The sequence below is a fragment of the Lates calcarifer genome, linkage group LG18, assembly GCF_001640805.2.
Source record: "Lates calcarifer isolate ASB-BC8 linkage group LG18, TLL_Latcal_v3, whole genome shotgun sequence".
NCBI classification, from domain to species: domain Eukaryota; kingdom Metazoa; phylum Chordata; class Actinopteri; family Centropomidae; genus Lates; species Lates calcarifer.
In genome coordinates this window covers 12,639,751-12,661,940 of record NC_066850.1, presented here as the reverse complement: position 1 = coordinate 12,661,940, position 22,190 = coordinate 12,639,751, and the positions used below count along the sequence as shown (strand labels likewise).

At 41.2% G+C, this 22,190-nt stretch overlaps 2 protein-coding genes across 6 annotated transcripts; one reads left to right on the top strand and one right to left on the bottom strand.

The window, feature by feature from the left end:
- Window positions 1-216: 216 nt before the first annotated feature.
- rab3ip (RAB3A interacting protein (rabin3)) lies at window positions 217-12,223 on the bottom strand. 5 transcript variants are annotated; one of them, XM_018694839.2, is made up of 14 exons: window positions 12,077-12,223; window positions 7,169-7,323; window positions 6,534-6,650; window positions 6,245-6,411; window positions 5,783-5,954; window positions 4,921-5,016; window positions 3,904-3,981; window positions 3,589-3,786; window positions 3,232-3,360; window positions 2,823-2,935; window positions 2,627-2,650; window positions 2,159-2,258; window positions 1,426-1,495; window positions 217-878 (listed from the first exon to the last, which is right to left on the bottom strand). In XM_018694839.2, the coding sequence occupies exons 3-14, from the start codon at window positions 6,621-6,623 to the stop codon at window positions 796-798; spliced, it is 1,320 nt and encodes a 439-aa protein (XP_018550355.1). In that variant the 5' UTR covers window positions 6,624-6,650; window positions 7,169-7,323; window positions 12,077-12,223; the 3' UTR covers window positions 217-795. The 5 variants fall into 5 exon arrangements, with proteins under 5 accessions (XP_018550355.1, XP_018550360.1, XP_018550356.1 ...); XM_018694844.1 differs by having other exon boundaries at window positions 217-875; XM_018694840.2 differs by lacking the exon at window positions 12,077-12,223 and adding an exon at window positions 11,702-11,853.
- A 1,714-nt stretch (window positions 12,224-13,937) lies between these two features.
- Window positions 13,938-21,750, top strand: LOC108895881 (proline and serine-rich protein 2). The gene is given in 5 exon segments (XM_018694837.2): window positions 13,938-14,104; window positions 15,102-15,263; window positions 17,486-17,801; window positions 17,916-18,922; window positions 18,924-21,750. Coding segments are annotated over 4 exon segments (1,890 nt in total). The 5' UTR covers window positions 13,938-14,104; window positions 15,102-15,185; the 3' UTR covers window positions 19,413-21,750.
- Window positions 21,751-22,190: the final 440 nt, after the last annotated feature.

Sequence of the window (22,190 nt, the reverse complement as noted above, 5' to 3'; positions counted from 1 at the left end):
AATGTTGGATAAAGTTGCACATGTCAGTGTTTCGCACCTGTTTACTATAACAATGTTAAATATCTTATATGTAACTTTATTCTCACAATGTCAGTGTTTTTTTTTTATTACAAGCTTATATTCATTACAACTATTCTCAATATTTCAACATTATTCTTGAAATATATTTTCTTGTAAAATTACAACTTAATCCTGATTTTCTTCTTCCTCGTGTAGGTAAAACATTTGTCCCAGTTAAATGGCTTTATTTTGTATTCGCTGCCTAAATCTCTGATCTCCCCTTCAGTGGCTCTGATTTCAGTGACTTATTGCTGCCATGTTACTCTCTAATTTCATGACTGAATGTATTTTTTCATTGATATTAAATTATATTTTTGAGCAGGGAGAGAAATAAAGCAAAGGTCAAAGCTCCTCAGATGGGTTAAAATGCCAACATATATGAATTTTAACTTCTCTTTTCATGTCAGTTATCTTAATATAATGGAGTGTAACATGTTTCAATAAAGGAAATGACACATTTTGGAATTAAACTCTGAGTAGAAACCAACCAAAACTCCACATCAGTAACGACAGACGTCACAGTCTTTCAGTCTTATTTGTGATGATTGAAAACGACCACAGTTATTCTCTCTCACACAAAAACACACTCACAGGAAGGGTGAGGGGGAGGAGGAGGAAGAGGACAGCTTCCTGAAATGGCCAGATGAGGAGGAAAATCCATAACCAGGTGGAGGGCGGGGCTTCAGGTCAGAGTCTGCTGTGATTGGCGGACAAGGCCGTCCATCCATCTGTCCGTCACAGCTGATCTTTGTAGTAGCCAAGCTTGGCGAAGGACATTTCCCTGCGGAGCTGCATCACCTCCCAGAACATCTGCTCTGCTGAAAACACAGAGGAGACAAACACCACGAGGTCACAACAGGTAGTTTAATCACAGGTGGTGGACAGTAACTGAGTACATTTACTCAACTGAGGTCAAATTTTGGAGTACTTAACTGAGTATTTTTGTTTTCTGCTACTTTACACTTCTACTCCACTACATGTCAGAGGGAAATGTACTTAATAGCTATGGCTACTAGTTACTTTACAGTTTAAGATTTCACATTTAACCTGTTAACATGGACGCCAAAATGACACATGGTGAGGTGAGCAGTGTGTGTCTACTCTCAGTCATCTGGTTCACTTTTGGGAATGAATTTCAGATTAAAGACCAGTTAACTGGGGACTAAATTCCTGATTGGAGAAAAAGCTGATTTTCGGGTCAGAGGTTAAGGCTCAGGTTATGGTTGGGGTACGTCTCCAGGATGTTAATGTTGTATTGGATGTGTTTGAGGGTTAAGATTTGGTTTTAGGGTTAGGTTAGGGTGAAGAGCTAGGGAATGCGTTATGTTACAAAGACAGGTGTACAAGATTGTGTGTGTGTCTCACCGTCCTGCTGTTTGACCAGCCCTTGGTGGATGTAGCGAATATAGGTGAAGAAATTACACACTGCTGTGATCTGAGAAATGGAAAGACACAAACACTGTTGCAACTTCTGTGGAAACAACACAAACCAATCAGCAGTTTGAATCTAGTGTTAGTATGAACTGAAGCGACATAAGTTGTTGACTGATCTGTTTCACAAAGAGCTCATGAATGACAAGTGTTCAAAAGGGGAAACAGACTGATCCAAACTACATGTACGACACATTCTGGAGAATCCCAGATTCAATAAGGATCAAACATTAAACAGAAAAACCGAGCTCTGTAACCCTGAAGACAATGAATATCCGATTCTACAAACTAAAGCCCCATTCAGCCCCATTGAACCTGTTTTTGTTTGCATTAAAAAGTAGCCAAACTGATCACCAACAAAAGTAGCTGAAGTATCTATTAGCAGTTCCTGTTTGCAGTGTGCCCATGACAACTATCACTGGATTCATTTAATTACATTAAAAATATGACGATTCTCAGGGGAACTCTGAAGTGTCTTTTCTCTATGAGTCTATGATAAGATGCCACAGCAAAAGATGAGACATAAAATATCTTTGCAAAACGAGGGCCTGAGAGAAAATGGGAGCAACTGTTGGAATGCTGCTTTTGTCCTGCAGATGTCACACAGGGTCAAAAGTGGATGTTCGTTTACATTATTTACAGTCTGTGTGTGTGTGTTGGTACTCACTCTGTATCTACAGTAGGGAGACACGTAGTAATAGTTGGACGAATCTCCAAACTTGATTCTGTGCTTACAGGTTTTGGTCTGACCGCTGAGGGCACATTTTCTATCAGAGAAAAACACACAGAGAAGAAGCAGACGTTTACAGGTTTCGGTTTTGTCTCAGCTGAATTTGTCCAAAAACTATGGACCAAAAGAAACTATAAAGGTCTAATATTAAGACTGGAGGAAGCAAGGTGGGAGCAAAGGAAGGAAGGAGAGGGGGACGACAGCTACTCATTTATCAAGGTTCATCTCATCAGGATCTTTGATAAACCTGGGCAGAAGGATTGAAGGAGGGAACATTATGAGTTACCGGGGGTGGAAGTGGTGTTAGGAAGAGCCAGGCGGGGTTGAGAGGGTTTAAAAAATGAGAGGGAAAGAAAGAGAGAGAGACAGAGAGGGAAAGAGAGAGGGAAAGAGAGTTAGACTTACGTGACGAGCTCAGCCCTTCGCCCACTAGAGGAGGAAATTGAGGGAAGATGGAGAGAGGATGATGAAGGAGTGAAAGCACGATGAAGAGGAGCAAGAGTTTATGAGTGTGTGTGTGTGTGTGTGTGTGTGTGTGTGTGTGTGTGTGTGTGTGTGTGTGTGTGTGTGTTGTGTGTGGTGGTGGTGGTGGGGTTCTTACTTTGGTCCTCCACACTCCACCGCCGAGGCTTTGACCACAGGCAGCGGCTGGAAACCGACTGGCTCCACACTGAGCGTGTTCTGCTCCACAGCTTCTAAAATGGCCGAACCAAGCTGAGGGATGAGGAACAGGAAGAGGAGGAGGTAAGGTCAGGCAGCGGAGGACAGAAGAGCACAGAAGACATTAAAGGACAAGTTCACAATTGTTAAAGTGACCACTGACAGGCTCAGGTTGTTATTGTAAGTGTCTGACAACATTATGGATAGGATTCCTACAGAGACAGACCTCTTTATTAAAAAGTAAGATCCTTGTGTTTAACAGGACAGAGCAGTTTTACAGTTTTATTGCTTCCTCCACAGCAGTGTTAGTGAACTCTATATGTGAAGTCTTTGCCTACGTCTCTCTGTACCTCGCTCTTGCTGAAGGTGAGGCAGGGGTAGATGTCCTCACGGTAAACTCTCTCCAGGAAGCAACAGCCCCGGTCGAGCGTCGGCTCCTCCTTCCACGCCTTGAACTCGCTGAACAGCTGACTGTCCACCTGCAACAACAGTTACCATCATACATAGGGTTTCTACAAAGCTGATCAAGTTCAATTTAAAACATTTAAAGATATTTTTAATATTGAAGAGAATTCTTAACACCTGTCTCATACTCTTACAAAATATATCCATAAAAACGAGGAGTAGAGTTATTTACCATACACAGTTGAAAAGCCAAAAAGGTTTAAGTAAAATGAAGCTGTGGTCATCCGAGTGAATGCTCCTACCTCTCTACACTCCCGTACGATTGGCTGCGTGGCCGACGGGTCGGGCTGCGTCCCCAGGATGGCAGAGGAGGTGCTCTTGTTCCTGCTGTGTCCCTTCCTGAAAGGAGTCTTTGCAGAGGGGAGTTCACCCACAGGGGAAGTGGGGGAGGACAGCACCAGTGTCTTCAGGGCCTGGACCTCTGCCTGGAGCACGTCAATCTGTAGAGGAGGAGGTGGTTCAGGGGACTTTTATTAAACAGATTTTCACACATTAACTTAACATGAGCTCAGACTGGAGAGGAACATCAGCAGTGTGTGAGTGTTCAGCATTGTTACCTTGCCCAGAGCTTCTTTCAGTTGTTTTTCAGCATTTGCCTGTTTGACATTGGCTTCTCTGACCATTTTGTGGGCTTCCTGGAAACACACACACACACACACACACACAGGCATTTGATATTTTGGAAACTTTCAACACTGAAAATATATTTGTTGGGATTTAGTTTCCAACCTAAACAAGCTCAATGCATATTAAAATGAACTGTTCACTCTATAATCAATATTATAAAAGCAGTAACATAAAGCAAAGCTCAGCCTGATAAGACTCTAAGTGCAACTGTTTGTCTACTAAATAAATACTGTTTATGCTACAGAAAAACACACACACACACACACACACACACACACACAGAGAGTCCCAGCACCTTCTTTGAGGAAAAGGTAGAGAAGTGACACGAGAACCAGGAGGAGGAATGTGAAGAGAGAAGGAATAAACACGATCTGAAGGCCGGCCGGACAGATTCAGTCTGCTTCCTGAACCCGAACACTGAACAGCACAACAAGAACTTTATCAAGCAACTCAAATCTGAGCCTCTGTACTCGACCCCCCACCCCAGGAAGCTACAGTCTCCAAGATACATTGAGATGCATTAACTGCTACTAGCATAGCACATCTGTACCTCTGACCCAGCTGTCGATGGTTGGGTTGCACTGTGGGTAATGTAGGTGGCCAGGTTTTGACAATTAAGAATAATGTGTGGAATTAAATAATGACAATATATCTAATATTTTCTAATATATCTTTTTTTAAATGATCTACCTGTGCAATAATAAACTGGAGGAGCATTCTTTTTAGTTGTTTCTTGAGATTTGGATTTCACAATGAAACAATAAGTAGCTGTCATGTCTCTGTCTCACATTTCTGCAGCCAAAAAGATGGTGAGCAACAAATCCCATGTCAATCATTTTCTTATTTTGTCCAGTGTCTGTCTGGCCGCTGCCTCAGGAGGAAGGGAAACAGGAAACAGGAAGCATAGGAGACTGACACGACGACAGAGGAGAGGCGGGCGGACCGACCTGGAAGAGACTGGCGGTGAGCTCCTCCAGCTCCTGGCCGAGCTGGTCCCTGACTTTAGACAACCTCTCACACTCCTCATCCTTCAACAGCAGCTCCTTCCACACACACACACACAAAAAAGACAGAAAACAACACAACAGAAAAACAACCGCCAAATGAACAAATAAACGTAAAATCATAGCATGGCAACAACAAAGAAAGAGATGAAGAAATAAAATTTAGTGAAATGTTTTATTTCTGATTTAAGCCGTTTTCAGACATTTCTGTGTCTGACATTATGGATAAGAGTCCAACAGATACAGACCTTTTTATTAAAAAGTAAGATCCTTTTTATTTAAACAGAAACATCACTATATATCACTACCAGACTTTATTGACAAAAACAGTAATTTTACCAAGCAGAGCTCAGGAGCTGCTGGAATACCACTGCCTTGATCTGTAGGTTAAATCAATCTCCTCAATGCCTTAAAATAGGCATGCGCATAAGACATGATGATTGAGATCATTTATTTATTACAGTTTTACCACTGTAGCCTTTATGTGCCCGACAATGTGACTTTTAACTTAAAGTAACCCACGGTTTATTTATCGAGCCTAGAATGGTGCAAGTCTGAAAGGGGCTTAAAATCATAATAAACATACAAAAAATATAAAACAAAATACATTTAAATAAAATATGGAAAATTACATAATGTCAATCTTAGTGATGAACGCTGTGGAGAGATGTAATGAAGCCTTACACACACACACACACACACACACTCGCTGTCCGACTGCCAACACTCAAAATTTAATTTTAAATTTGAATTCCTTTAAGTTAAGATGTGTGTGTGAGGGTGTGTTTATGTGTGTTCGTCCTACCCTCTGGGCCTTAGCCAGTTCTTCCTTCAGCCTCTCGTATCCTTTCTCTCGGACCTCCATCACAGACGGGCTGCGCAGCCGTGACAGGCTGTCGCTCAAAGCGCTGCACTCCTCCCCATCCTCTCCAGACAGGAAGTTGCCATCAGCGGACTCAGCCTCCAGGCCCGGCACACTGTGCATCATTTACAGTAGAGTTTGTTAGAAATACTGAGTATGAGGTGGAAAACAATCGACTAAAATTTAACTTTAAATCACAAGGAATGGAAATCTCTGCAAGTGTTGACCATCTAGCAGATTGATCTACACAGGGAGTCTTCACTCGTGAAACAGATCAGGCTCAAGTTTTGGATAAACTGGAGTTTGCACTGAATGATGGAGCTGGATGAAATCTCTGGGCTGGGAAGGTTCCGGTCTAAAGTTGGAATGATTAAGATTTAGATTCATTTACAGCGTTTTCTTTACCTTCCATTGTGGCTGTGCCGTGGCGTGGAGTAAACTGGCTGCGTGGGGAGCTGGTCAGCCCTCAGAGAGGTGGGAAGGCCAGGAGGCGGGGCTCCCAGAGAGTGGGTGCGGTACAGAGAGGTGGGCGGTGTGCTGTGACGGGCAGGGGGGCGCTGCTCTGCTTGGTTCTGCAGGAGAGATACTGAAAGTTATCAGGGTGACGCATGGGAAAACAAACTCAAGGTCCTCAGAGAGCTCTGCTGACAAGCCTGACTGTCCTGATGAGGTAATGGGTTGACCTCTGACCTACCTGAAGGTCAGGTGTGGTGGGCGAGGCCAAGTTCACCTCGTGGAACCCCTCCAGAGTTTCGGCATTGCTCTGACCGCTGCTGCAGGCCATAGCAGCTGCTCTCAGACATCATACACTCTGCAGACACACACACACACACACACACACACACACACACACACACACACACACACACACAGCTGTTAGTGAAGCTGCAATCTGTTTATTATAATTCAAAAATGTTCAAAACAGTGAGTCACATGAGGCTGGAAGCCTCTCACAGTCCTGCAGCTTCAGACAGAGAATCATTGACTAACAGTGGGGGACCAGAACGAAAAGCTTCAAATCTTCATTTGTTGTGGTGGTAAACAACAACAAATCAGCACTGTGAGCCACTTGAAACCTCAAGTATGTTTCTCAATGCGTGTCTGCATTTAAAAAGATTGTCATCAGTGGTCTTCAGCACAGAAACACACAAGTCTCCTAATTAATTCAGCCAAACTACATTTTAACTACGTTCACATTCATGTACTTCTTCATAGCAGTAGCCGTCAGTCAACGCTCAGTGGGTGGATTTACACCCTCCTCCAAAACTACAGGCGTCCAGCACTTCAAAGTGTTTTTCTGTGTGTGTGTGTGTGTGTGTTTTTTTTTACCATAGTGCAGCAGTGGATGGAGAGGCTGGGAGGATCGATGGAGACTTTGCAGTCAGTCAGACTTTCATCAGACAAACAGGAAGTGAAAACCAGGACGGTCGACAGGTGAACGAGTGACTCAGCAAACAGAGTGACAGGTAAGGACCGTCCTTAACCTGAAAGAGAGAGAGAGAGACAGAACAAGGATAAGTTTCTATTTATTTTCTAGAGGGGATGGAGATCATTACAGATTGTTTTAATATGAATGCCAATATTATAATTAAGTTTGGTGCAACTACTGTGTGTGTGTGTGAGTGCAAACTAGCTGCTGAGCTAAGCCTGGCACATTTACACCAATGCTGTTACCATCAATGTTGATTAATGTGCTCTGTCCCATATACATAAATAAAACTAATAAACAAACTAATTAAATGTAGTGGTTGGTCCATTTGCTTTCAGACCACAAACTTCAGAGTCTGCTTGGAAGTGGGCCTGGATTCTCCTTTTCCAACACACCGAGTCATTTTAACCAAATCAACCAAGGAGACACAGACTTGCAGCTACATTTAAAGTCATGTCCTCTCCTTCATCACGCAACCCTGCTTCCGTTTACAGTGTTTTCAGTGCATTAGTTCATTTGCAGAGTCCTATAAAGCAACAATATGCAGGCCACGGGTCAGTTTGTTAGGTTTCATAGATGATTCTGGCCACAATAATCATAGCATGAAACTTTCCTCCTCCTTTAACCACCTACAGCAGGTTTATGATGCGCTTTATGAAGCCAGACTCTTCCTGGGTCAAAGTCCAGCAAGACAGACAGAGGTTCACATCTGAGTTGGGAGTGACTGACAACTTTTTGTTTTGACTGAGACACAATAAAGCATCAAGTCTATTTTCATACCACAAATTCATTCCTCTGTCATCATCATTGTCTTAAAGTAATCTGTGTGTGAATTTTGGCTACTCCCTGTTCGTGTTAACCTACCTTTTGTTTTGCCTACCTCAGCTCAGCAAGGTAGTTTAACAGCACACCGGTCCCACCTGCTCAGCCTGGTGTGTTTCAAGGTGTGTATATGTGTGTGTATTATGTGGGTGTGTCCCCCACTGAGTAAATATACAAAAGCTGAATTCAGCGACTTGTTCGTGAAGAAAGCTGGTGTGACTCAGAAAAACCTTACGTCACTCTTTCGGTTTATTTACAGGTCCAGCTGAAGAACAAGGTCTATGTGTGTTTTTACATCGGTATCGTCAGTATCTTCCTCTGTGTCTGTGATTATGGATTTTCATCCCTCCTCACTGTAATCGCAATTACACATCAAGCTAGCAAGACATGAGATGTTTAATCCATCAAAATTACATCAACATCAACATTTAGTCTTGTTTAGAGCTACAACTAATGATTGTTTTTATTATTGATTTATCCAACAATTATTTTTTCAATTTACTGATTTATTTGTTTGATTTTTTGTGTAAAAAATGGCAGAAAATACTGAAAAACTGTGCTAAAAATTTCCCACTGCCCTGGTAATATAGTAGATAATATAGTAGATTGATAGAAAAATAATATGCAACTATTTTAAGTTACATTTTTATTCAGAAACGGCAAATAACATCTTTTTTCAGGTTTTCTCTGTTTTATGTCTATAACTGAATATCTTTTGGATTGAGTTTTGGACCGTTGGTTGGATTAAAAAAATAATAATAATAATCTGAAAACACCACCACAAACATCACCTTTAGCTCTGAGACAACTGGGGTGGACATTCATTCACTATTTTCTCACATTTTATAAACTAAATAATTAATTTGAATTAACTCATTAGTTTACTCATTAGTTTAAAAGCAAGATACTCTGTTCACTTTCCTCTACAATAAAGATAAATGCATCAAATCTTCACATCTGAGAAGCTGGAACCAGCAAATATTTACCATCTTTGCTTGATGACTGAAAGAATCATTTGATTATAATAAATAGATGCCAATTTAATTTCTGTCCACCAACTAATTGATAAATTGACTAATCGTTGCAGCTCTGGTCCTGTCACTGTTTCAGTTGAAGGTTGACTCTTGTGGAAAATGAAGCTGAGACTGGGAACTGTTGGTGCATTCAAGAACAATCGGACGTCTGTGGGCCAGAGAGGTGGGTCTGTTGTACAACTGTATGCAAAAGTTTGCACAGGTATGTTTGTCTATCTTCTCAGTGTCCATCACCATGTGGCACACAGGCACTGCACCCGTCACTCAAACTCAGGTGAAACCCCACCTGCCTTGAACTAACCAACTCCTGCTCTATCCCCTCTGCCTGTCTCCATGGAGACCAGTCCTGGAGAGCCTTGTGGTAACCTGATACGCTGTGGGATGCCGGGTATGGATCCAGTTACTCCGGCCCCCTGTTAAAGACTCATCCCAAGGTGTTTACAGTCGTCACACTCAGCCTTACGTCATCTGAAAACACGGACAACGACTGACCCAGAGAGTTGAATGGACACCAAACAGAATAACCTTCCATTTACTAGCCACACACTGCAAGTTACACGCATCCTGACCTGTACATTACCTGTACCTGTACATACTATTAGTCGGCTACTATTTTGTTACTTTATGAAACATTTCAGTCATTTATTGAGATTAAAAATATCAGCTTCTTAAATGTGAGTATTTCATGTTTGATCTTTGACAATTTTCGCTGCACACTGAAAATCTTTGGATTCTGGACTGTTAGACATTTTTAGACAAACCAATTGCTGGAGAAACTGATCTACAGTTTAATTAATAATGAAAATAATCATTAGTTGCGGCCCTAAAAGAAAGAGTTTTTCCCTTTATAAGTCTTGACTGTAATTTACATTAACAATGTTTTGCGATAAAATTTATTTTGATTAATAAACTCTTTTTTAAAGATGGTGGTGTTAGTAAGAGTATAACATTTTGGTGAAACCGGACACTGGACTTTGCACAAGAAGTGCAGCATGTGCAACAGATACTAACTGAGTTTACATTGACAACAGTCTCTCTGTTCATTCACATGATTCTCAGTTAAAACACTAACTGCTGCTGGACTTACAGCCTGTTTACACGGTTATCAGTGTGCTGACAGGCTGAGGTCAAACCTGAGGTAAATTACTGTGTTCACATGACTCAGATGTTATGGACAGTGGTGGAGGAAGTATTCAGAAACTTTACGTAAGTAAATACTAAAACCACATTGTGAAAATACTTTGCTACAAGTAAAAGTCATGCATTTACAACACTAATTAAAAGTACAGAAGCATTAACAGGGAACTGTATTGAAAATTAGGATTTCTTAGGAACTTTTTAACACAATTCATTATGACAATTAGTACCAGTTTCACTTTCATAAAGGGCCAAAGTGTGAAATACATCAATATCTAGAATTATTCACCAAGTGCAAGAACTTATTGATATTTATATACATTCATATATAACATCTTACACACTCAACTTCAAGTCAAGTATTGGGGAAAATTTGAGCTTGCAACAATTAAAGGATTATTCAACTGTCAGATTTTCTGCCTTTCTCTGATTTATAATGAGAGTAAAATTAATATCTTTGGGTTTTGGACTTTTAGTTCGACATAACTAAATGTGGAACTAAACTAAGTGGACTCAGAGAAGCTGGGTTACATATTTTACTGACATTATATAAACTAACTGATTGATTGATTAAATAATGAGTAGATTACTTGATAATGGAAAAATCTGTTGGTTGCAGCCCTATAGAAAAGACCTGACAGATGTGTTGATAATGAAAATAATTGTTGACTGCAACCCTACAGTAATTCCTTCTTAATATGAACTTATCCTGTGTTTTCTGTGCTTATATTTGAAACATAGAAATCTGACAAAACACAACTTCACAATAAATGTAAAGAACGAGGGTGTTAAGAGTAGATTTTTACAGGACAAGACAACAAGATGGAGGACTGGTCAGAACTGATATTGTACTTCAGAGGTGCAAATTTGCAAGTTAATCAAATGATAATGGGGGGAGTGGGGTGTTGGGGGCCCCTGGGGATCTAGGTTTGCCCAGGTCGTCATCCAGCTGTGCCTCTGAAATGTAGCCGAGTAGAAGTATAGAATAATACAAAATAAAAATACTCAAGTAGCGCAGATTTGTATTTGAGAGCAGTAACTGAGTGGTGCACCTGTTTCAGATGACTGCTTGGGCTGGATTAACCGCGGCTAGCATATGTGATGCTACAGTGCTAACAACTAATACGCATCGTGGGGGGGCTGATGCTGGAAAGCTAACGGGTGATATGTGACACTGCTCACATGAAAGATGCATGAAAGTGGCGTCTCATCACTGTATGTCGGCTAAGGTGTCGTTGCCACATCGAGCTAACCTCCATTTAAAATTACACAGCTGAGCTAACATTAGCCAAATAACATCAGCTTCATTCATATGAGACCTGAGCGTTTCTGTTAGCCGTGACAGCCAGTTGAGAGACACAGAAATAAACCAACTGACTGAACCATTACAGTAACAACGAATATGTAATTTTCTATCAAAAACTAGTAGCTAATACATACCCGTTACTCGCATGCTAGAGGATTACTGATGAGCACGGAATCCCTGCTTCCATTATCGGCCACCACACAAAACCCGGCCGTAGCTAGCAAATTTCATTCATATGACCAAGAATCTGAGGGTGTAACCTGGATAAATGAGGCTTTAATATCATCCAGTTACTCCATCATTGACAGGCTGGGTGTGTGGCTGCTGGGGGTCGAAGGAAGGGAGAAACTGTGCGACAGACGGTTCGTGTCCGATAATGGGCGCATTCGCCTTAATGATGCATTTGCATGCAGCTAAGCTAACTAGCGCGCCCCTGGGAACTTCCATTAACTTACCGGAGAAAAATAACAACAACAGTAACGTTAATAAGGCGGTAGATGTGGACTCACCAGGCCCGTGTGTGGGGACAGCAGCTGAACCGGCAGCCGAACCAAACAAACAAACAAACGGACACCGAAGCTGCTGTTGACGCAGACCGGAGCAGGATACTCCAACTGACGGGTGGTGCGTTTACGGGCCAGTAGGAAACTACCTCCTGTTTTTATACCAACAATCTTACAGGCAGAGACGATTGTATGTATAACACTGCACCCTAGTGTCAAAAATGATCAAGTGCAGAATGCAAAAACCATTACTGTGCATTTTTCTATATAATTTGAAAATAATACTCATTTTAGAATTACCCAACTTAACTCATCAGGGACGTTGTAGCCCCTCAGCATGACAGCTTTAAAAAAATTAAGAGCAAACCACTCTGGTTTAGTCCACTCCTGCAGTATGGTTACACAAAATTATTCAATTTTAAGAAGCTGGTAATGTACAATGTTTCAAGTAATAACTTTTGAGACGTAATCACCTCGTTTTATTAGTTTTACTGTTGGGTTTGTTCAGAACTGACAGAGGAGGAATGTGGTTTTTGACTCTGATTTATCTCACACATTATCCACAGTTTTCACCCGAGACAGAAGGAATAAGCTTCCAGGCTTCAGCCAGCAGGGAGTGTCCTCGATTCATTTTTTCAAAACTCACTGACATGTATTTAAGTTCATTCTCTGATCTCTCTTAGTTGCATTTTGCAGTAAAATTTTTAATTTTTAATTTCACTTCATTTCTTTTGATTTACTGGAAACTGATTATTTTCACTTGTATCTCAGGATCCACTTTTCAAACATGACTGCAAAGAGTCAAGTTTGAAAAAGAGAATATAAGTCAGAAGACAATAATAAACTCCTGTAGTGTTGGTGTAGTTGAGCTCCCCTCTTTTATACAGTAGATGAGTGAAACTACAAAGATTATTTTGTGTTACACAGTAAGAATTAGGTGGGTGGGCTGCACTCCCCATTTTCCTCTTAAATTACACAATAGGAAAAACAGGTAACACTTTTTTAAAATTGTCAGATAATCTCCTAAATTTCATGTAAAGAACCACATAATTTGGTACTAACAGGTAAAAATGATCCATTGGTACACCTCCAGTTATTTCTAAGTGCTAAGCAAGCACAACCTTGAGACTTTAATTCAAAGGACAGAAAAATGTGAAAATCATCTAATCAACAAGCAGTTCAGATTAAATGAAGGATAAAATTTCCAGTGATGCATGGTTGAGAAATAAATATTCTCTGGGGCTGAAATGGAGCAGCACCCAGAAGTTAATAATAAAACAAATTCAACTAATTAGCCCCAGACTAACATGATTCTTTCCAGGAAACTTTCCAGGAACTGATTAAAAAATAATGAACCTGTAAATCCAAAAAAGGTTGTTAACACCATTTTCATCTAACTCCAGTGTTGTTTTCCAGTACTGTAGGTACCTATTACTTATAATAAGACTTATAATATTATACTTATGGTTTAATTTTTATTTTTTTTCCTTTCCCCTAAAATACCAAAATCATTCCCCACAGACCTGTTTTCTTCCTCTGTTTAGCCACAAACAGATCTGATTACTCAGTGACAAAGAGCGTTGATTTCAGGATTTTAAAAAGATCTGTGGCAAATAGCAGAACAGGTTAAAGTTTAAATGTCCCACTGTTCCTGAATCTATCCTAGTGAAACTCTGAGGTAGGTGTGTGTGAGTGCATGAGATAACTTTCCACTGTGTCACTGAAGTCACCTCCCAACGTATTCATACACCTGAATGAAACCACACACACACACACACACACACACACACACCCTCGTGACGGCTGTGGGTGGAGCTTCTTCGTGGCTTAAGAGCGGTGCGTGATGTGCCGCGGTGGTATCATTACGCATAAGGAGCTCACCAGGAGCGCACGGGAGGAGCGCGAAACCACTGGACCATTTTTTAAAGAAAAATTATTTTACAACCAAGTCACAGATTAATATTGATGCTTTCTCTCTGAAGGAAATGTGACTAGCCTGTGGTTCTTATTAGGATGAGGATGAGGAGTTGCTGGGTGAGTCCTGCATAAAAATAATTACATTTTACTCACATGCTTTTTAATCAGGTGGAGGCCTTTATTTCCTTTAAGTTATGGAAAGCCAATATATTATTTCTGTGACAGCCCTGCATATAGTATTTATGTCATAGGGCAAAAATATACTTATATTGAAAAATATCAGTGAAAATACTGTAAAATGTTTTTTCTTTACATGGTAAATATACAGAAAATATTAATTATTTTTATTTATTATTTGTATTATATAAAACGTAGAACTATTTGGTGTATTCTTTGATACACTGCAAATATTCAGTATTAAAGTGTGTGTCCATATTTTAGTGCTATGGAAAAGAGTTGTCATCATTATAAACACAATCTATAGTGTTTCTGCAGCACAAATGATGCAGCAGTTCATGGTTTTCTTTGAGTGTGTACTTCTGAATTTCCCCTGTAGAAGAACAGTTTTTACAGCCTTGTAACAGCAGTGAGTTTCTTGTGGTTTGTGACCCAAAGTCATCAGATTTCCTTCTCACATTGCTTAATTTGAATATTTTTAGAGGCCAGAGGAGGTAAAACTTTGGTTGTTCTGGCTGCAAACTGGTTCTTACATTTTCACAAACCTTATCTTATCATAAGCAGAAGTAATGGTTTTACCATTCAGATATTTTTCCTGTCATGTCAGTGTTTGCTTTCTTTTGGTTTCAAACCTCAACAAGGAAATACTCTTTTTCTGAAGTCTTTATCAGAGCAGCATTAGAGAGGAATGTGTTAGATAAAAAGCTCACAGTGGTTTCGGCTACAGGAGCCTGTTCTGCAGCTCTACCTGTTCCAGGTTAACTGGTCCATCAGGTGTGTCTCTCTGCTGTGATGCTGAGTTGTAAGCTTTAGAGAAGTGATAGAAAGTAACTGAGTGTATTTTCTCTCTCTGATTGTTTGACCTTAATTAACCTCTTCCTGAGGTCAGTTGAATGTCAGCTCTCTGACATCTCGTCCCTCCTCTCTGTGTCTTCAGACTCTATAATAGATCAGATGATTCTTCGGAGGGAGAACCCTCCATGAGATGTCCAAATGCTAGCTGACCTCTGACCTTTGCACCATGGACGCCCATCTGCAGGCCAACCCTCAGCTTCACTATGCAGTCAACGGGGGAGCTGGACGAAACTCCAGAGCCGGCGTAAGTACCTGAAAATTTTAAGTTTAACAATACATCAATCAACAGACATGAAATATTCTTATATGTTCATATCATTTCACAGGGTAAAACATCCTCTCTATATGTAGATCATTGCAATTTACATCCATTGACCTCTCTAACAGCCTAATTCGAACATAAATGTGTCACCTGGAGTACCAAAAATTGACAGCCCAGCTGTAACATGCTTTAAAAAAATGTTGTTGTTTTTTTTAAAAAGTACATGTAGATATAAAGACAACAACTTATAATAATGCTAATTTTTTAAGATTTAAACCAGAAAATATTTTTGTTTAAAGTTGAATTGAGCACAGTGAGAAAAATTAACATTTGGTTTAACAAAGAGGCCTCTCTATCCCACCTCCTCTCCTTTTAAAGGCCTATTGAATCCTTAACAGACACAATAGTGTCAAAAATGGGAGATGTAATGAGACCCTTGAAGGGGAAGGAGGTGTCTAAAGTAGATGTAAGCCCTGACTTTGGAGCTGTATTGTGAACATTTTTGATTCTGTAACTTCTGCAACTAAAAATAGATTTGAGTGAGAGAGGTCAAATTTTGCAAATACATTTTTGCAAGAGTGAGATATCAGTCTCTCCATCTACCATATTTCCCAAAATGTCAAACTATTTCTTTAAGCCTCTTTTACATAATTATCAACTAGTGGACATTGCCGGTAACATTGCTGCCACCCAGGAGACACAGGTTTGTATAATTGCACCATCATAGGTTGAAGATAAGAGTAGTCTTGCTCTATTGTCTTCTTAAACACAGATAAACACAGCGTATCAGATGAACAGCTGATAATTCAAACTGTACTTCAACCTGACTGAGGCTCTGTGCTGTGTTTACACAATGCACCCAGTCACCACAGATGCTGAGAAATTACACCTGCCTAACAACTTAATCCCTTCACATGCCTTAGGGATGACATTCATTATCAACACACAACACAGCCAAACCGGTTGAGCTGCAGTTTTCTAGGTCCTGAGCTGCTTCGTGACAATATGGGCCATTGATGCTGAAACCAGCACATTGGTGTTTATCTCTTGTTGGTTTCAGTTGGGTGTTGCTGCAGGTGTCTTTGTGTGTCTGTATGTGAAAAGAAAAACAAGGCTCTCGGTAACCTTGTTGTGGCAGTTTTTCATAAGACCGATATGAGCAACAAACACTGCCATGTCAACCGCAAGCTGAAGGTCACCACCTTGAAATGGCGTGAATAAGCAGCTTCCTTCAGGCTGGTGGTGTGTAATTGTAGTGAAACATGGCCTCTGATCAAAACACTGCATCATTAAACACAGTTGTTACACATACGCTATAAAGAAAAACTAGTTGCTTCCACTTCACCTTTATTATTTCTTCTCTAATATCATTATTCCAGGCTGCTTTTTCTGATGACTGATTTTATTTTTAACAAAAAAAAAATCTCTCTCTTCATCATGCTCCAAACCATCCAGTACGACTGTCTCATACAGTAGTCATGTGTATAGAGTGAACACAGGCCTGTTTGTTCCTGCATCCCAACCCTCCAAAATTTCTTTCCCACCCTATATTTAGCTCAAATGCCCCTCTCTTCTTGTTGCCCCTCCCTCCTTGCCTCTCCCCATCTGTGCTTCACCTCCACAGCTACCTGTCCTGCTTCGCACAGTGCTGCCACTGAGTAATGACACAATGGGCTATATCCAATAACACCTGATTTTGCTGCTTCACTTTTAGGTCTTTTTTCAGTCCTGATAGCGATCGAGTCCATCTATTTAAACCAAACCACAAGGCTGTAGGGCAAAGGTAATCCCCTGTGACTATGTGTAATGGACCTAAAAATAAGCAGCAGTATAATTAGAATTAAAGCCTTCAACATTATGAGTCAAGTATGCACAGTAATGTGTGTCTGCTCAAATACTGACTGTTTGAGAGTTATTAAGTATTAATTTCTGTATTTTGCAAGTGGGGGAAAACCACCAGGTTTTGAGGATTTTCACCCCAAAGAGAAACACAAGCCAAACATGTTAGAAATCACTGGGTTAATCTTTAACAATGTGCTGTATTTTATAAGCTTAATATAGGTTTTTATGTAAAATCTGAGTCTGGAAAGTAATCAGTAACTATAGCTATAAGATAAATGTAATGGAGTAAAAAGTACCTAAAAGCTCTCCTTCCCTTTGAACACCTTGTAAACTAGTTTCCCTTTGTCCTCTGGCCTTGACAGGAAGATGATGCTCTGCGGTTTCTGAGCCAGGAGGAGCAGGAGTGCATCCAGTTCTTCGAGGACACAATTGTCTCATTGGAGGAGAGTCTAAACGAGGACGATCGGAGGGCCAGCCAGGTGAAGCCTGCTGCAAGCAGCCAAGGTTCTGTCGAGGGGGTCAGTGGACCCCCAACCTCGAGTCCTAATCCTGGGGTCACTGTGTCCTCCATCCTGGCAAGACCCCTGAGTCCCAAAGACCAGGATATTATAGACCTGGTCCGCCCAGAACCAGATTTGGTGCAGACCAAAGAGCCAATCTTCTCTCCCAATAGTCCAGGTAGCGTACAGTTGGTCCTTGTATGCCAGGTCATAACTAGGATTCTAGAAATGTGTAGATTTATTAATCAAAGTTAAATTATCAGATTTTCATTTTGAAATCTGTTCTTCCCAGATTTTCAGACTATGATGCCAACCCCTGAAAGCCACTTCGAGATAAAGCCAAGACGTGAATCAATGGACAACTTGCCTTCAGAGTACAACCCTCCCCTACCAAGCGGCAGCTATGGGCCAACAGACAGCCACTCCTCCTACCACCCTCCAGGCTGTATACCCACACCGGTCCTGATTGCCCAGAAGATAGCAGAGAACCAGGCAGGTGGAACCTCCAACCTTCTTCCCTCCTTACTCCGCCGTCGCAGCTTTGAGTCTGAAAACTCACCAAGCCACAGTGCAGATCTTCCTGTGAAACAGGGTCCTCCTACCTCTGCTAAGCCCACCCGCTTCCCTGCTAACATTAGTGTGATCCTTGGCAGCAAGGAGCACCAGAACCAGTCTCTGGCTAATGTGAACATTCAGGAGAGACGGGCACAAATGCTGGCAAACCTCACAGGAACATTGCACCCTCTGCTGCCGGAGGATCCTGAGCAGGAGCAGAAGACTCGAAATATTCCCACTCGCAGCATTTCCTTCAGGGACCCCACACCAGACAAATCCAGGATGGAGGCCCTGTCTAAGCTGGGCCTAAACAGGAGCCGAGCCATGTCTGGGGGTACGTCGCTCCTTCCTAACAACACCCCACTGGATTCTCTCACAGGTGCAGAAACCAGTGCCAAGCCTTTGGAGGCCAGTGTTCTCCCAACAATAGAAACCAGCACCAAATTGCCAGAAGCCCACGTTACAACACCACCTGCGAGCCAGATTCATATTGACAGAAAAACTGAGATTCTGCAGACCAATTCCCTCAGGAGCCAGGAAGCAAGAAACCCCCAACCAAGTCCCTCGCCTCCAGCAGTCGTGCAAAGGAGTTACTCTCCACCTCCTCTGGAAAACAAGGCGTCCCTGCCCCCTCCGCTTGAGGTCACCTCACTGGAATTTAACAACTACGGAGGGAAATCCATCATGGTCAACCCTTCTGTTTCCTCCAGGAACGAACCTGCAACCTCTCCAACTAGCCATGAACCCAAAATTCCTCCCACCTGCACTGGCTAACCCCAGCGAGTTCAACAGCTATGGAGGAAAGTCCAAAATCATGACCCCAGCACCTGTAGCCATGACCAGGAATGACCTTCCCGACATCCTCAGCTCCCATATCGACAAGAGTCAAAGGTTGCCTGCTAAATCAGAGCCACAACCCACCGGGCTTAACAATTATGGAGGAAAGAGCAGAACCATCAACCCTTCCTCCGGGTTGAACCGCACTTCAGAAAGCCCAGCAAGGAGTTTCAAAGCTCCAGCCCCGGCTCCGGCCCCGAAACCTCCTCGGCACTCCTACCATGGCTTTGGTGCTCCCAGTAAAGCAGCACAACGAGCCTTGTCCCCTGATCACAAGCGGAAAACTGGCTCCATGTTTCGTCCCCAGGGAATCACCGTGCAGTTTTCTGGACGGGGGGCGACAGACGAATCTCGCAGGGAGGCGCTGAAGAAACTAGGACTTTTGAAAGACTCTTGATAACTCTGGAAATTCTTCAACTTCCACTTGTCGTGCCTGAATCTCTAGCGTGTACCTGCTGCTGGGGATGGTATGCTAGAGGAGTGTGAGGTGTGGTTGGAGAGAGGCATATTCTTACAGAGGAATGGAGCCAGATCCTGTGATAGACCTGCACAGCCAGTTCTCAATTCCTAGCCATAAAAAAAAACTGACAAGTGTGGCACTGTGCAGCTACTACACACTCAACACTGTTTCCAGACAAAACAGATAACTAAGCAAATTGCTTAATTTTTCCTCTGATCCAAGACCTCATATACCTCTGCACAAGTTATTGTGGGACAAACTGATGCTGTAAGGAGAAGCATCAAATAATGTGTTTTCTCATTCTCACTTTTGTTTGCCACAAACAAGGCTGATTGTAAATAGACAGATTTTTTAAGCTGGGCCCCATTTCCTAAAAACATCTTTTAAAAAATTATTGTGAACAAATCCTGTAAAAGGAGCAACTGTTTCTAATACAAACTTGATACTCTGTCAAATGTTTTCAACAGCAGGATTGAGTCTAAGTCAAGTATAATCGGACTAAGAACATTTTTGCCTTAAGATGCTTTTTGGAAAGGGCACCCAGATTTAAGGTTAAACTGATTTTACTGGGATTTTATATTTTATTTCTATGTCGAAAGGCTGGATCCTCAGCTGGGCAAAGCAGGCATTTGTTTAGTTATATGCTAAAGAACAACATAAACTGACATGAAAAAGGCTTTAAATTGACTCTTTAAATTGAGGCATTCTTGTGTGGTGGGGCCCTGTGTCAAAATCTAATTTGATAGCATTGGTAATTGTGTTTTTAAATAAATTAGTTCTGACAAACTTTGGGCATATTTGTAGCAGAACAGGATCATTTCTGGGGCTCTAGGAACTATATGGCATATGTGTGGCCAAGGAACACACAGGAAAATTGGGGGCCCATAGCTAAATTTTGCCCCAGGGCCTCCCTAACAGATTAATTTGGCCCTGGTGAAAATATATAGAAATTATATCCATTTGCTATAGTGCAAACATAGCATAGACAAAATGCAAATGAGCGGCTAATTCTGCACAGAGTGATTTGGGTTAAATTACATAGTATGGCTGAAAATTGTATTTTAAGACTTTAAAAAACATTTTAGAAACAACAAACCCTCACCACATACTCAGAAAATTCCTCCTGACTTTTGTTCCTATATCCACTTTAAGTTATATTATTTGTTTTATGGTGTCAGCAAATACACAGGCTGTGAAGTCTTTATCACCCCTGTTACATTGGAACCTTTTGTGTTTTCACTGGTTTTCTGACTTTAAGCATTTTAGTCAGCAGTGTGTGTGTGCATGTGTGTTTTTTTTCTGTCAAGGCTTTGGGGCAAGAACAAAATTGAAAGCACTTTTCTCAAGAGCAATTGTATTACTTCTGAATGACCCAAACTATATTGTAAAGGTTATAAAGAGAAGTGTGTTGATGTCCTGGACTTATGATGGTGCAAAAGTCAAAGCGAGAAAGGAGCAGGGTTTTCGTGGAAGATGTAAAGCTGAGCTGAGCTGAGCTGGAGGATATTTTTACTCCGTGGACCAAACCTCCCACACCAAACCACAGACTGTGGAATGGGTTTGTGGCCAGGACTTTTACTTTTTGACTATGCAGAGGGAGTACTTTTAAAACTGCTCTTTAGGGATGGGCGAGCACATGGCATTGTACAAAAACACAAGCACTAAAACCACAGTCTAGAAATACATCCTGGGTTATTGATGTGTTTTTATTCCAGTCGAGCTGTTGTCAATAACTTTTCTGTTTCTGACGTTTGCAAGTGTTGTAAGTTATTTAACTGTTGTAGCAGCATAAGCATGAATGTGTGCACATGTGTGTGTGTGTGTGTGTGTCTGTGCATGTATGTTTTCTGTGTTTAAGACTCCGGCCTCCTCTGTAGTTCACCTACAGTAACTATTGAAGAATATTTTGTTTCACACAGAGGTACTGTACTCCTGTGTGAATATGTTTTTTGTGAATTTTGTTTACAGACTCCGGTTCTCTGTAGTCCAGCTACAGTCATTTTTGAAGTATCTAATGGTGCATACATACAGAATATAACTACATTTACTTAAAAAGGAAACTTTTACAGCTCTGCACAGAACATGGATAAAAAGTGCATCCATGTGTGGGGAATGGGAAGATCAGTGTCTATGTGGAAATTGCTGCTATGGTACAACAGCCTGGTCTACTTTCTGACTTTCTGAAATGTCCACATTATATATTGTATATACCCAAAGCTTAATGTATCTAATGTTGAATTTTTGCCAATCATTAAACAGAATAGTAAAACTTTTATCCAACTGTTTTTCTTTAATTAACTCTGGAACGTAAAGAATGAACAGAAGCTGTTCAATGATTGATCACAACTGGAGAATATTTCACCTGAGTGGACGTTTAAATGTGGTGAGGTTGACTAACTTAAAGGGGCAGTCCACTGGTTAGCTGTAGGAAAACAAAACTGGACCTGTATTTATCACTGCTGCTATCACTGCCATGTTTGGTCTTTAGACCTTCAGCCATCTTTACAGGTCCTGTGTGAAACAGAAGAAACGTAGATGTACACATGCCCAAATATTACACAAATGAACAAGCTCCAGTTTTACCATGTTCTCTGCAACTGAGAAACCTCACCTAAGTCAAAGATAAAAGTTAAAATCCCTCACTTAAACTTCTACTCAAACTAACTGCAGTTGCACTGGTCTGATAAGTAAGTTAAGAGCAGATCCCTGGGACCC

Excerpts from the sequence above, each read along its gene's own strand:
- rab3ip (XM_018694839.2), bottom strand. The coding sequence starts at position 6,623 with ATGGCCTGCAGCAGCGGTCAGAGCAATGCCGAAACTCTGGAGGGGTTC. Across the intron at positions 6,412-6,533 it reads CCACCACACCTGACCTTCAG|AACCAAGCAGAGCAGCGCCC; the intron begins GTAGGTCAGAGG and ends TCTCTCCTGCAG. Across the intron at positions 3,787-3,903 it reads TGAAAGAAGCTCTGGGCAAG|ATTGACGTGCTCCAGGCAGA; the intron begins GTAACAATGCTG and ends CCTCCTCTACAG.